The sequence below is a fragment of the Natator depressus genome, chromosome 4 (genome assembly GCF_965152275.1).
Source record: "Natator depressus isolate rNatDep1 chromosome 4, rNatDep2.hap1, whole genome shotgun sequence".
NCBI lineage: Eukaryota > Metazoa > Chordata > Testudines > Cheloniidae > Natator > Natator depressus.
Window position 1 is genome coordinate 88,223,144 of NC_134237.1, and position 16,287 is coordinate 88,239,430.

The window sequence follows — 16,287 nt, forward strand, 5'->3', positions numbered from 1 at the left end:
TCACCCTGCAGAAAACAGCCCTACAAGCCCAGGATCCACCCTGGCTCCAGCCTCCCAAGAGCCAAAGGTCCCACTTCCAGACAAGTTTAATGATGACTGTGGTCAGTTTTGAGATTTCCTAAATAATGCCAGCTCCTCCTCTTGCTATGCACCCAATGCGCCTCACAGACCAGGCCTGAGTAGGTATCAACATTACTGGGAAAGCCGTGGCCTGGACCTCCCTCTCCATTGGAATAGTCCAGCCCCCTCCTGGGCTAGGTGAATCCTATCATTCAGGCCGTGATGGTTATCTTCAGTGACCTCCACTGCACCTGAATGGCTGAAACTGTACTGGCTATTTACAGTAGAAGCAGATGCCTCCAACTTTGCACTGGGACAGTCCTCTCCCAAATGGCAGCCTCTGATGGTCCGCTTCACCCTTTAGCCTTTTACTTGCGCAAGCTCACACCAGTGCCACAAAACAATGACATCCTTGATAAAAAGCTACTGGCCAACAAAGCAGCCTTCAAGAAATGGCGGCATCTCCTGGAGAATGTCAGGTTCCCAATCCAAGTCCTCACTGATCACAAGAACCTGGAATTCCTGAAGAAGGCTTGGCACCTAAAACAGTAACAGGCCCACTGGTCCCTCTTCTTTATTTGGTTTGACGGCATGGTGACCTACCGTCATAGAACCAGGAATGCGAAGAAAGGTGTATTATCCCAGAAGGGGGAGTACCGTGAACTTGACCAAGAGGTTCCATCCATGATCCTCAAACCGTCAAATTTCATTTTGAGTACCACTGTCCATAATCTGCTACCCTCCATGAGTTCTCTGCTGCCTAACAATCCCTTCACAATTCAGATCCACGAAGCCCTGGACAATGCTACCACCCAGATTGCCTTTCTGTATCATAAGGGGCACATCTACATACCCAATGGTTCACCCAGGCTGCAAGTTCTACAAATCAGTCATGATCCTCTTCTGGCAGGTCACTTTGGTCAATTCAACACCCAAGCCCTCAAGGAGTTTCTGGTGGCTGGCCCTGCACACTTCAACAGCAACTTATATCTGGTCCTGTAACCTCTGTGCCCAGACCAAAATCCCATGTGAAACTACTCTTCAACCCTTTTCCATTCCGCCTCAGTCTTGGGCCATTGTGTTGATGGACTTCATCATGGAACATCCGCCCTCCCAAGGATTCTAGTGGTCGCTGATCTCCTGACAAAGATGGCACATTTTATACTGTGTCACAGCCTCCCCACTGCCCACAAAATAGCCCATCTGTTTGAAGACAATACCTTTCACCTTCATGGGTTGCCCACAAGCATAGTATCTGACTGGGGGTCACAATTTATTGCCTGCTTTTGATGGAAATTTCTGTGCCTCCTGACTATTCAACCTTGTACCTCAACCGTTTACTACCCTAGTACCAACAGTCAGGCAGAGAGAGTCAATCAAGTCCTCGAGCAGTACCTAGGCTGTTTCCTAAATTACCACCAGGATGACTGGTTGGCATTCGTGCCCCATGTTGAATTCACCTTCAACTCCACCCATACTGCACCTCAGAAGACCCCCACTTAATAAATTAGGGGTTCCACCTTTGGCAGCACCCTGAAATCCCCTTGCCTTACCCTTAACAACCATCGCTGACCTTACTGTGCACATTAACCAAGTACATCAAGAATTCAGGCACCAGTTAAAAGAGGCTAAGTCAGCGTACAAGCACCATGCCATTAGCCAGCTGATACCATCAGCCAACCCCCAATCTCATGAAAGGGGATAGGGTTTGATTGACTGCCCAAAACCTGCAATACATCCGTCCATCCACGAAGCTGGACCACAAGTACTTGTGGCCATTTGAGAACACAGAACAACTTAACCAAGTAATCTTTCGATTACAGCTGCCAGAATCGCTTCAGATCCACCCCATGTTCTACATCTCCCTCTTGAAACCTTTACCCAGAATTTCTGCCCGCGCTACACTCCTCCTCCTCCTCCGTCAATAATTGAGAAGGGCCAACAGGAACATCTGAACCAGCAGATTCTGGACTCTCACTGAGTCTGCGGAAGACTCCAGTATCTGATTGACTGGGAGGGATAAGTCCTGGAGGAGCAGACAAGAACCTGTGGAACATGTCCAGATCCCAGACCTCCTGTGTGCCTTCCTGCCTAACCAAAGAAACACAGCCCCAGCATTCCTGGGAAGTGACCCTGAATGAAGGGGGTGCTGTCAGGGGTCAGACCAACCACTGGCCTGCTCCCTGACTAACTTCACTGCTAGGCAACCAGTGAATCTAGCTGCACTGCCTTGGAACTGACAGAGTAGCCAAATCACCTGACTGGCTGCTGGTTTAGCAACCCTGCTCATAAGCCTGGCACCCAGAGCAGATCTGCAGTTCCTCAACATGTACTATGCCCACAGCTGCACTTGTCCTGCTCCAGCCTGCTTCCAGGCCCTACTCCAGACTTGTTTCCATATCTACTCCACCTACTACCCACTCTGGCTCCAGCCTCCCTTCCCTCCAACTTCTGACGTCAAACCTCAGCTATGGCTCTGGCATTCAGCTTCTGTCTCTCCAGTATCTCCAGGGGCCTGTGGGGCGGGGGAGCAAGGAGCAATAACAGGCACTCCATGATTTGTGTGTGTGTGTGTGTGTGTGTGTGTGTGTGTGAGAGAGTGAGAGAGAGAGACACACACACGATGCTCTCTGGCCGCCAACCAATGCCTTATTTCAGCCCCGGCACCTATTGGCTTGGCAGATGATCCTCTGCAGCCCCATAGGGGGCGGGGGGGGGGGGGGAGGGAAATGACAGCAGGCACTCTGTGACTCAGGTCAGTTTTCCCAGGTGGGCACAGGAGGGAGGTGCAAGGGTTAGGGGAGCAGAAGAGGGGTGTTCTCCAGTTGCCCAGCCAGTGATTAATTTGTGCTGTAACCGGTCAGTTGGAGAGGGAGACAGCTGCTTCTGCAAAGTCAGGAAGCCAGACTGACTTACTTTGCAGAAGCAGCTGCCTCCCTCTCCAGTTGACCTGATATGACAATGAAGTTGGGAGAAGTTTCCTACATTGCTTGGCTGCTTAAACTACAGATAGGAGCATAGGGGATTTTCCTGCCTGTCTTGATCTATCCACCTCCCCTTTCTCTGTATACAGGGAGAGAGGGAATATAGGGCTGGAAGGTGGGGAAGCAGCCTCACAGGCTATGAACTACAGACAGCTACTTCCCTGCCTTTGAGCTCCTGTATTTAGAACCCTGTGCGGATACAAAAAGTTGTATCCGCATCGATCCGCAAACATGGTCCGTGGATATAAAACAGAAATCCACATATTTGCAGGGCTCTACCGGTCATTGCTCTTTATCTGAGATAAATAAAAAGCCAAGAGGCAAAGAAAACCTATCAAAAAGTTTAACTACCAAAAATTGAAAACTTTGCAGACTAACTGGTTTCTTGCTAAGCAAGGAACAAGGATACCATAGGATTCTGTCTTGCAGCAACAGGTGATAAGAAAGAACCAAGCATGGGTTGTAGTCGTACCATCCTTTGTCTCTTCCGCTGTGGGAAGCAGGAGGGTCATGCAAAGTACAGGTCAACCTCCCAGAAACTGCCATTTTAAAGATTCCAGTCTTGCACCAAGATTGGAATCTATATGAACAATTACTCGAAAAAAAAACCAAAACCTTAGCTCTAAGTATAATATCAAGTTAGAAATGTTTCCACATAGAAGTGAAATCCTGGTTCTATTTAAGTCAATGGTAAAACTCCTATTGGCGTCAATGGGGCCAAGATTTCACTTTTGGTGTTCATAGTGACAGGTTGCAAGGCAAAACACACAAAGAATATCATACTGAAGTAAACAAAACATTATAATGAACTAAAGCTTCAGAATGTTCACAGTGAATCTAAACACTAGACACTAAATGATTAAATCGGCCCTAATGTTTAGCCACAAACTAGCAAATAAAATACCAGAAATGATATACTTTGTTTACATATCTGTGGAGCAGTTTTTAATATCTAGTATTTACAGAGCCCCTTCTGCGACACTGCTTTTGTAGCTGTACTTCCATGTCCAGTGCTTAAAAATAACTTGAGGCTTAACAAAAAAACAAAAACAAAAAAAACCCCAACATTACTGAGCATAGGTTTAATGCTTTTTTTGCACCAATAAAATGAAACATGCAAGAGTAATTGAAACATTATAGCCATATATTTATTGCACAGATACATACTGATCATATGCATAGTTTCTCCTGACAAATGCATTCTTTGATGTATAAGATGATCATTTTACAAGTGCAATATTTTAAAATGTTGAATTTCCAGAAAGCTCATTAATCCTGCACAGACTATACAAGTGATCTAGTGGTGGTGTTCAGTAGAGAAGAAAACTGAAGTTGTATGCTCTTAGCCCTGGTCTACACTAGGACTTTAGGTCGAATTTAGCAGCATTAAATCGATGTAAACCTGCACCCGTCCACACGATGAAGCCCTTTATTTCGACTTAAAGGGCTCTTAAAATCGATTTCCTTACTCCACCCCTGACAAGTGGATTAGCGCTTAAATCGGCCTTGCCGGGTCGAATTTGGGGTACTGTGGACACAATTCGACGGTATTGGCCTCCGGGAGCTATCCCAGAGTGCTCCATTTTGACCGCTCTGGACAGCACTCTCAACTCAGATGCACTGGCCAGGTAGACAGGAAAAGAACCGCAAACTTTTGAATCTCATTTCCTGTTTGGCCAGCGTGGCAAGCTGCAGGTGACCATGCAGAGCTCATCAGCAGAGGTGACCATGATGGAGTCTCAGAATCGCAAAAGAGCTCCAGCATGGACCGAACGGGAGGTACGGGATCTGATCGCTGTATGGGGAGAGGAATCCGTGCTATCAGAACTCCGTTCCAGTTTTCGAAATGCCAAAACCTTTGTCAAGATCTCCCAGGGCATGAAGGACAGAGGCCATAACAGGGACCCGAAGCAGTGCCGCGTGAAACTGAAGGAGCTGAGGCAAGCCTACCAGAAAACCAGAGAGGCGAACGGCCGCTCCGGGTCAGAGCCCCAAACATGCCGCTTCTATGATGAGCTGCATGCCATTTTAGGGGGTTCAGCCACCACTACCCCAGCCGTGTTGTTTGACTCCTTCAATGGAGATGGAGGCAATACGGAAGCAGGTTTTGGGGACGAAGAAGATGATGATGAGGAGGAGGTTGTAGATAGCTCACAGCAAGCAAGCAGAGAAACCGGTTTTCCCGACAGCCAGGAACTGTTTCTCACCCTGGACCTGGAGCCAGTACCCCCTGAACCCACCCAAGGCTGCCTCCTGGACCCAGCAGGCGGAGAAGGGACCTCCGGTGAGTGTACCTTTTAAAATACTATACATGGTTTAAAAGCAAGCATGTGAAAGGATTACTCTGCCCTGGCATTCGTGGCTCTCCTGGATATACTCCCAAAGCCTTTGCAAAAGGTTTCTGGGGAGGGCAGACTTATTGCGTCCTTCATGGTAGGACACTATACCACTCCAGGCCAGTAACACGTACTCGGGAATCATTGTACAACAAAGCATTGCAGTGTATGTTTGCTGGCGTTCAAGCAACATCCGTTCATGTGTTATCCTCAGGAGAGTGAGATATAATCCATGGTCACCTGGTTGAAATAGGGTGCTTTTCTTCAGGGGACACTCAGAGGAGCCCATTCCTGCTGGGCTGTTTGCCTGCGGCTGAACAGAAATGTTCCCCGCTGTTAGCCACAGGGAGGGGGGAGGGTTGAGGGGGTAGCCATGCGGTGGGGGGAGGCAAAATGCGACCTTGTAACGAAAGCACATGTGCTATGTATGTAATGTTAACAGCAAGGTTTACCCTGAAAGAGTGTAGCTAGTGTTTTATAAAATGTGTCTTTTTAAATACCGCTGTCCCTTTTCTTTTCTCCACCAGCTGCATGTGTTTCAATGATCACAGGATCTTCTCCTTCCCAGAGGCTAGTGAAGATTAGAAAGAAAAAAAAACGCACTCGAGATGAAATGTTCTCCGAGCTCATGCTGTCCTCCCACATTGACAGAGCACAGACGAATGCATGGAGGCAAATAATGTCAGACTGCAGGAAAGCACAAAATGACCAGGAGGAGAGGTGGCGGGCTGAAGAGAGTAAGTGGCGGGCTGAAGAGAGTAAGTGGCGGGCTGAAGAGAGGGCTGAAGCTCGAATGTGGCGACAGCGTGATGAGAGGAGGCAGGATTCAATGCTGAGGCTGCTGGAGGACCAAACCAGTATGCTCCAGTGTATGGTTGAGCTGCAGCAAAGGCAGCTGGAGCACAGACTGCCACTACAGCCCCTGTGTAACCAACCGCCCTCCTCCCCAAGTTCCATAGCCTCCACACCCAGACGCCCAAGAACGCGGTGGGGTGGCCACCGGCCAACCAGCCACTCCACCACAGAGGATTGCCCCAAAAAAAGAAGGCTGTCATTCAATAAATTTTAAAGTTGTAAACTTTTAAAGTGCTGTGTGGCATTTTCCTTCCCTCCTCCACCACCCCTCCTGGGCTACCTTGGTAGTCATCCCCCTATTTGTGTGATGAATGAATAAAGAATGCATGAATGTGAAGCAACAATGACTTTATTGCCTCTGCAAGAGGTGATCAAAGGGAGGAGGAGAGGGTGGTTAGCTTACAACGAAGTAGAGTGAACCAAGGGGCGGGGGGTTTCATCAAGGAGAAACAAACAGAACTTTCACACCGTAGCCTGGCCAGTCATGCAACTGGTTTTCAAAGCCTCTCTGATGCGTACCGCACCCTCCTGTGCTCTTCTAACCGCCCTGGTGTCTGGCTGCGCATAACCAGCAGCCAGGCGATTTGCCTCAACCTCCCACCCCGCCATAAACGTCTCCCCCTTACTCTCACAAATATTGTGGAGCACACAGCAAGCAGTAATAACAGTGGGAATATTGGTTTCGCTGAGGTCTAACCGAGTCAGTAAACTGCGCCAGCGCGCCTTTAAACGTCCAAATGCACATTCTACCACCATTCTGCACTTGCTCAGCCTGTAGTTGAACAGCTCCTGACTGCTGTCCAGGCTGCCTGTGTACGGCTTCATGAGCCATGGCATTAAGGGGTAGGCTGGGTCCCCAAGGATACATATAGGCATTTCAACATCACCAACAGTTATTTTCTGGTCTGGGAATAAAGTCCCTTCTTGAAGCTTTTGAAACAGACCAGAGTTCCTGAAGATGCGAGCGTCATGTACCTTTCCCGGCCATCCCACGTTGATGTTGGTGAAACGTCCCTTGTGATCCACCAGAGCTTGCAGCACTATTGAAAAGTACCCCTTGCGGTTTATGTACTCGCCGGCTTGGTGCTCCGGTGCCAAGATAGGGATATGGGTTCCGTCTATGGCCCCACCACAGTTAGGGAATCCCATTGCAGCAAAGCCATCCACTATGACCTGCACATTTCCCAGGGTCACTACCCTTGATATCAGCAGATCTTTGATTGCGTGGGCTACTTGCATCACAGCAGCCCCCACAGTAGATTTGCCCACTCCAAATTGATTCCCAACTGACCGGTAGCTGTCTGGCGTTGCAAGCTTCCACAGGGCTATCGCCACTCATTTCTCAACTGTGAGGGCTGCTCTCATCTTGGTATTCATGCGCTTCAGGGCAGGGGAAAGCAAGTCACAAAGTTCCATGAAAGTGCCCTTACGCATGCGAAAGTTTCGCAGCCACTGGGAATCGTCCCAGACCTGCAACACTATGCGGTCCCACCAGTCTGTGCTTGTTTCCCGAGCCCAGAATCGGCGTTCCACAGCATGAACCTGCCCCATTAGCACCATTATGCATGCATTGGCAGGGCCCATGCTTTCAGAGAAATCTGTGTCCATGTCCTGATCACTCACGTGACCGCGCTGACGTCGCCTCCTCGCCCGGTAGCGCTTTGCCAGGTTCTGGTGCTGCATATACTGCTGGATAATGCGTGTGGTGTTTAATGTGCTCCTAATTGCCAAAGTGAGCTGAGCGGACTCCATGCTTGCCTTGGTATGGCGTCCGCACAGAAAAAAGGCGCGGAATGATTGTCTGCCGTTGCTCTGACGGAGGGAGGGGCGACTGACGACACGGCTTACAGGGTTGGCTTCAGGAGGCTAAAATCCACAAAGGGGGTGGCTTTACATCAAGGAGTAGTTCAGGCAGGACTTCACGGAGGGTTCCAATAAGAAATGGTGCACCTAAGTTATTGTTCTTATTGGAACAAGGAGGTTAGCCTGGCCTCTGATTGATACATGGCTAGATCTACCTCGCAGCACCTTCTCTGTGAGTGACTGCAGTGTGACCTAGAGGAATGAGTCCCCTAGACAGGGCAGGAGGCAAATGAGTACAAAACAAATCTGGTCTATTTCTTGTTTTGATCCACTCCATCTATCTTTTACATCTTTGGCTGGCAGCAGACGGTGCAGAAGGACTGCAAGCCATCCACATATCATGGCTGCTCGGCAGAAGATGGCACAGTACGACTGCTAGCCATCCTCATCTCTTGCCTGCCCGGCAGAAGATGGTACAATACGATTGCTAGCCATCGTCATCTCTTGCCTGCCCGGCAGAAGATGGTACAATACGACTGCTAGCAATCCGTATTGCCTGCCTGCTCACCATTAGACGGTTCAATACGACTGACTGCAGGACTAAAGAGAATGACCTGGTCAAGTCACCAAAAATTTAGTCCCTGCGCCCATGTCTGCCCAGGCGCTCCTAGCCGACGTGGCCAGGAGCACCTCGGACATGACGAGGACGGCTACCAGTCATACTGCACCGTCTGCTGCCAGAAGGCAATGGGTTGCTGCTACTGTGTAGCAATGCCGTACCGCGTCTGCCAGCACCCAGGAGACATACGGTGACGGTTACCTGAGCGGGCTCCATGCTTGCAGTGGTATGGCGTCCGCACAGGTAACTCAGGAAAAAAGGCGCGAAACAATTGTCTGCCCTTGCCTTCACGGAGGGAGGGAGGGAACGGGGGCCGGACAATATGTACCCAGAACCACCCGCGACAATGTTTTAGCCCAATCAGAGTGCTCCATTGGGCTGCTCTGGACAGCACTCTCAACTCAGATGCACGATTGTTTGCCGTTGCTCTGACGCAGGGAGGGGCGACTGACGACACGGCTTACAAGGGTAGAGTTCACGGAGGGTTCCAATAAGAAATGGTGCACCTAAGTTATTGTTCTTATTGGAACAAGGAGGTTAGCCTGGCCTCTGATTGATACATGGCTAGATCTACCTCGCTGCACCTTCTCTGTGCGTGACTGCAGTGTGACCTAGAGGAATGAGTCCCCTAGACAGGGGAGAAGGCAAATGAGTACAAAACAGATCTGGTCTATTTTTTGTTTTGATCCACTCCATCTATCTTTTACATCTTTGGCTAGCAGCAGACGGTGCAGAAGGACTGCATGCCATCCACATCTCATGGCTGCTCAGCAGAAGACGGTGCAATAGGACTGCTAGCAATCCATATTGCCTGCCTGCTCACCATAAGACGGTTCAATAGGACTGACTGCCGGACTAAAAAAAATGACCTGGTCAAGTCACTAAAAATTTAGTCCCTGCGCCCATGTCTGCCCAGGCGCTCCTGATCGACCTCACACAGGCGACCAGGAGTACCTCGGACATGACGAGGACGGCTACCAGTCGTATTGTACCGTCTGCTGCCACAAGGCAATGGGTTGCTGCTACTGTGTAGCAATGCCGTGCCGCGTCTGCCAGCACCCAGGAGACATACGGTGACGGTTACCTGAGCGGGCTCCATGCTTGCGGTGGTATGGCGTCCGCACAGGTAACTCAGGAAAAAAGGCGCGAAACAATTGTCTGCCCTTGCCTTCACGGAGGGAGGGAGGGAAGGGGGGGGACTGACAATATGTACCCAGAACCACCCGCGACAATGTTTCAGCCCCATCAGGCATTGGGATCTCAACCCAGAATTCCAATGGGCAGCGGAGACTGCGGGAACTGTGGGATAGCTACCCACAGTGCAACGCTCCAGAAGTCGACTCTAGCCTCGGTACTGTGGAAGCACTCCGCCGAGTTAATGCACTTAATGCACTTCTGTGGGGACACACACACTCGAATATATAAAACCGATTTCTAAAAAACCGACTTCTATAAATTCGACCTTATTCCGTAGTGTAGACATACCCTCAGTTATAATTATGACTGCATAAATAAGCAACACATTAGAAGTCCCTCTCAGAATTCATAGGAGTAGATATTCTCAGATTAACATAAAAGGCATTATTTATATTAACACATGCTCACCTTTAGTTTCTCCCTTAGACTTTCTTTTTCTGCCATCATTCTTCTGAAGTCAGCTAATGCAATGTCTCTTTCCTCTTCCACATGACTTTGAGAAACTAAAGTATGCTTTGCCTCTCTTCTTAACCTATTTAATTCATCCTGAGACTTTAAAAGGAGTACTGCTTAGTAGTAGTCATACATTCAAAATAGTACATTGTATATAATTTTAAGAAAAATGACAAACTGATTTTTAGCATTCTGATTACACTAGATATACTGCATTTCTTTCTAGTTGTTTCCTAGACATCCAGAAAATGCTCCTTAAGTCGTACAAAGGCAAAGAATTCTTGATTTTCCCAACATACACTTAATGCTTTTTCTCTTTCTTACTTCTTCCTTATGTCCAACCCCCCTTCTATTCTCATTCATTACTTTCTACTCCTTCCTTTCCTGCTTCTATCCTCCCATCCCCTTCTCATGAATTCTACCTCTCCCTTATCTTCCTAACCTTTCTATTTCCAAATTCCAAGTACAGTATGTACATCTTAACTAATTACTTTTCAGAAGGAAAAGAGTTGTGAATTAGAAGTTACAATATACTATATGTAACTGTAGAAGCATCATTTGAAAGTGTTCTAAAATATATGTCGCTTCAAAAATTTCCTAAAAGATCATATATTTGAGGGCATAAGATTCTAAAGTTAGCGTTCTTTTGAGGATGCTAACCCATAGAGTACCATAGCATAAATATGAGTCAACAGTGTAACACTGTTGCAAAAAAAGCGAACATCATTCTGGGATGTATTAGCAGGAGTGTTGTAAGCAAGACATGAGAAGTAATTCTTCCGCTCTACTCCACGCTGATTAGGCCTCAACTGGATTTTTGTGTCCAGTTCTGGGCGCCACATTTCAGGAAAGATGTGGACAAATTGGAGAAAGTCCAGAGAAGAACAACAAAAATGATTAAAGGTCTAGACAACATGACCTATGAGGGAAGATTGAAAAAATTGTGTTTGTTTAGTCTGGAGAGGAGAAGACTAAAACTGTTATGTCCCCTCTCAAAGTACATAAAAGGTTGTTACAAGGAGGAGGGAGAAGAATTGCTCTTCTTAACCTCTGAGGATAGGACAAGAAGCAATAGGCTTAAATTGCAGCAAGGGAGGTTTAGGTTGGACATTAGGTAAAAATTCCTAACTGTCAGGGTGGTTAAGCACCGGAATAAATTGCCTAGAGAGGTTGTGGAATCTCCATCATTGGAGATTTTTAAGAGCAGGTTAGACAAATACCTGTCAGGAATGGTCTAGACAATACTTAGTCCTGCCATGAATGCAGAGAACTGGACTAGATGACCTCTTGAGGTCCCTTCCAGTCGTATGATTCTATAAAACAGCTAAAGCTGTAAAACTGGATTTAAAATATTAGGTGACTTCAGGCTTGTCTACACTGCCCTGCAGTTTGGACTATACAGGGCATGAACAGCAGTGCACACCAAAAGTGCTGTGTTCTAATTTCCTCATGTGGACTCGGCTGGCACGAACTAAAAGGTTCCTAATTCACGTTAACATAGTCCTGTTTGGGAACCTTTCAGTTTGCTCCCACGGCGCCTACACAGGGGAGTTACAGCACAGAACTTTGGTGTGCACTGCTGTTCACACCCCTGTGGTCCGAACAACAGAGAAGTATAGACATAGCCTTAGTTTACATATTAACTTGTGACACTAATAAAGCAGATTACAATTTTAACTCCTATCTACCTAATTTAAGATTTTCTACAACACTCATCACTGTAGTATCTAAGGGCTTCACATATAAATTAGATCTGCACAGCAAATACCCTAACTGAATTCAGGAAGACACAGTAGCCACTACTAGAATTTCTTTGAAGTTACCAATTTATTACAAAGCAATAAAATCAGGAATTACCCAATTAACAAATAATTCTAAATTTGCAATCCTACTGCAGTAGTTATAGCTTGGTTGGTCTATGCTCCTAGGATCCCACCATGTTGAGCCCCCAAATCCCTCAATCCCCGCTTTTTTTTTTTTTTTTTAAACAAACAGTACTATGAAGTGTTAGTCAATGAATTTAATGGCAACTAGATCATGCCCTTAATTTCTTACTTGTTCATAAAGGACATTTAATTTGTCTCTTTCCGCAGTCAGTAATTTGACATTGGATTGAATTTCTATCATGTGTTTTTCAAATCTATCCAGCATAGATTGTAGTTCATCTCTTTCCCTCGTGATCAACTTCACATTTTCACTCTGCAAAGTAAATCAGAAAATACTAAATATATATTTAATAGATAACATTATTAGTAACATCTGTAAAATATATATTTCTAGGCAAAAGTCAGCAAAATGGAGCCCCAATCCTGATTCGGTTTCTATGCTTTACTGTAAATACCAAACAAGGAACAGTTTTTCCAAAACCTGACAAAACATGTAGGGTATGTCTATACAGAAATTAGACAACTGACTCAGGCTAAGGGGCTCAGGCTAAAGGGCTGTTTAACTGTGGTGTAGACGTTCGGGCTTGGGCTGCAGTCCAAGTCCAAAGTCTACACTGCAATTAGACAGCCCCTTAGCCCAAGCCCAAATCATCTGGCACAGGCCAGCTGTAGATTTTTAATTGTTGTATAGACATACCTACGTGTCAGGGTACCTTAGATACCCAGATAGACATACCCTTAGATCTCTCTTGCTTCTTTCCTCTTTAATTTGAAATAAAAATCTTTTTCTACAGATTGAGCAATAATGGAAGACTTAAAAAATGTCAAGAGTAAAAGAAGGAAATCAAGTCTACTATTTCAGAGTGGTAGCTATGTTAGTCTGTATCAGCAAAAACAACAAGGAGTCCTTGTGGCACCTTAGAGACTAACAAATTTATTTGGGCATAAGCTTTTGTGGGCTAAAACCCACTTCATCAGATGCATAGAGTGAAAAATACAGTAAACAATATATATATTACAGCACATGAAAAGATGGGAGTTGCCTTACCAAGTGGTGGGTCAGTGCGAATGAGGCCAATTGAATCAAGGTGGAAGTGGCCTATTCTCAACAGTTGACAAGAAGGGGTGTATATCAACAGAAGGAAAACTACTTTTTGTAGTGATAACGAGGCCAAATCTATCAAGGTGGATGTCCCCCATTCCCAACAGTTGACAAGAAGGTATGAGTATCAACAGAGGGAAAATTACTATAATGGTTCACAGTTACTTATTGTTCATGTTGCGAATATAATTTAAAAAGACAATTAGGGTAAATAATTTTCTGCAGTTAATATTTAGATTATATTTTATCACTTCTTGAATTGAAGTGATATATTTCCAGCAACAGATCTACATTGCTGTTTCCACCATTCATTAATAAAGGGAGCGTTACCTTTTCTGGAGACCTACGGCATGGGCTAGCTCTTCGTTTTATCATCTTTTGAAGATATTCTAGCTCTCTTTTATAGTAATCCCTGTCTTCTTCTAAAGTCTTCACAAATGCATCTAGTCGAGAAGGTGACTTGTCTCCAAAAGCTATACCATATTCTAACCTCATTCTCTCTACTTCTAAGACAAGTTCTCGTTCTGCAGAGAAAAGCAATCAAGAAATAACAAAACTAGTGTATGTATGAAGAAGAGACTATTTTAAGGAATGCACACTCAAGTTACAACAACAATTACTAAATATTACAACAAAATATGATCATGAAGATAGAATACATTTTATTATTGACAAAACTAGAATTAAATGTATTTGCCTATTATATACGAGTTAAAAGTTTTAGAAGTATTTCTAATATATTACAACTAGAAAGGTAATGCAACAAAATCACACACACAGATGCACACACAAAAAATAAAATAAATAGAACAATAGCCACCATCAGTATACTGCAGTTCCATAACAATTTATTTTGCATTAACAATTAGAGTATACTATTCAGGACAGACATGTACCATCTACACGGTTAATAAGATTAGCACAAATAAAGCCTAAAATCACTATAGAAGTCTATACACCCCTCATGCAGAAAAAAATGCAGCTGTAGGTAAATTATATCATGCATGCACAGTTTCAGTGCTGGAATATTTTGATGGAAAACCTTAAGCCTTCATACAATTATTTTTATTCCAAATATAACAGGATCCTGATTTAGTGTTATTACCACTTACAGACAAATATATTTAAGATTTTATTATTTTTAAAAAACAACATAAAAGATATATTTAAGAGAATCAATATTTAAACATTTACCTATAATTTCAAAGTTTTCAACTTTTTGTGAAAGCCTTTGTTTCTCTTGCTCAAGCTGGTTTAACAATAGTTCAAAATTTTGTTTTTCATCTGCTTTTCCAAAGAGTTCATCAGCCAGCCTCTCTTTTTCTCTCCGACACGAACATAACTCCTGACATAAAAGTACTGAAAAAGTTAGTACTGTAGGTTCGTAAAAGTACCACTAAGTAAAAATTAAGCAAAGTATTTTAATAACAATTTCAAATTTTATTAACTTTCTAATTATGATCATATGTTGCTACTGTTTAACCAACCCCATGTACAAAATTTTAAATGTTAATGAATATGTATTGTTTTGGTGCCAGTTTTTTACTATAATCAAGTGTAAAGAAAAAATGCATTATGTTATATCCTGCATTCAGAACCCTGCAGTCAGCAATGAAACTAAGGCCTTGTCTACACTACGGGGAGAGATCAATCTAAGTTATGCAACTTCAGCTATGTGAATAACATAGCTGAAGTCGACATACTTACATCTACTTACTGCAGGGTCCACACTACGCAATGTCAACCAGAGACGCTCTCCCGTCAACTCCCCTGGCACTTCTCGTTTAAGTGGAGTACAGGAGTTGACGGGAGAGCAATCGGCGGTCGATTTAGTGGGTCCAGCTAAATTGACGGCCGATGCATCAATAGACGAATGTCAAACCCCTGGTAAGTGTAGACAAGTCCTAAGAAGAACCAGATCAGTTTCATTCTGCTGCTATATTAAGAGGGAAAAATGATTTAAAAATAAAAAGTGGAGAGGAACCTGCAAAGGAAAGAAGATACAACTAAAGCAAGAGATCTTAGTAAGCAGGTCTGATCAAACAGTATTTCATAAATATAAAATATTTGATTAATTTAATTGGCATTAAATAATTTGTATGACAATATTTTGTTGTATTCAACCAGTTCTATATCTGGTCAAATACCGTTTCGTGCATATTTTTTCTATTATTAGCTCATCCTACTAATTGAATGCTTTTTAAAGAAATATTTTATATAAAGTTGATTTTAACATTTTCATACAATACTTAAACAGTGCCACTACATGATGTAAAAAGAAAAGGAGTACTTGTGGCACCTTAGAGACTAACAAATTTATTTGAGCATAAGCTTTCGTGAGCTACAGCTCACGAAAGCTTATGCTCAAATAAATTTGTTAGTCTCTAAGGTGCCACAAGTACTCCTTTTCTTTTTGCGGATACAGACTAACACGGCTGCTACTCTGAAACTACATGATGTGTTGTTTTAAACTACAGAGACAGACTTTAAAGGACATGGGGACGCAGGTATTTTCATCTGGGCTGTTAAGCTTTGTCTCCAACCTAGCAAGTGCTAGGTAAAACGTTGGAAGTCCTGATTAAGAGATTGAGCAGTTTCTATATGAAAAAAATTCTCTGAGATGTCCTGCTTGGGTGTGGTGAAAATAATTATGCCATTACAGATGCTCCCGAGGTTACGCAAGACCCAAATTACGCAAATTCGCACTTACGGAAAAAGTTCCATAAGCTAGAAATAGGAGGTTTTGGGGTTTTTTTGGCGTAACGGTGAGGTATAAGTTTCCCACTTATGCAAAATTTGAGTTACGCGAGGCGTTCTGGAATGGAACGATTGCGTAACCCGGGGAGCGTCTGTACAAACTAAGGACTATGACATTGGGCAAGGAGAAATTATAACAAGGAAAACTCAAGGAAAAGATTGTACTCCACACAGAAATGTCCTTTGTAATACAATGTGTAGAAACAAATACAAAAAGAAAAACTACAATGCTTAA

At 44.4% G+C, this 16,287-nt stretch overlaps 2 protein-coding genes across 2 annotated transcripts in view; one reads left to right on the forward strand and one right to left on the reverse strand.

Annotated features, from left to right (window-relative positions):
• Window positions 1–16,287, reverse strand: part of CEP135 (centrosomal protein 135) — a 107,418-nt gene that overhangs the window by 46,743 nt on the left and 44,388 nt on the right. The window contains exons 10-13 of the mRNA XM_074951371.1: window positions 14,490–14,640; window positions 13,626–13,819; window positions 12,363–12,506; window positions 10,263–10,406 (exon numbers count right to left, since the gene is read on the reverse strand). Of these exons, the coding sequence (XP_074807472.1) occupies window positions 10,263–10,406; window positions 12,363–12,506; window positions 13,626–13,819; window positions 14,490–14,640 (633 nt within the window). The remainder of the gene's footprint in view (window positions 1–10,262; window positions 10,407–12,362; window positions 12,507–13,625; window positions 13,820–14,489; window positions 14,641–16,287) is intronic.
• Window positions 4,651–6,449, forward strand: LOC141986056 (uncharacterized). Its single transcript, XM_074950221.1, has 2 exons — window positions 4,651–5,328; window positions 5,908–6,449. Exons 1-2 carry the CDS (start codon window positions 4,746–4,748, stop codon window positions 6,447–6,449), a joined length of 1,125 nt encoding a protein of 374 aa, XP_074806322.1. The 5' UTR covers window positions 4,651–4,745.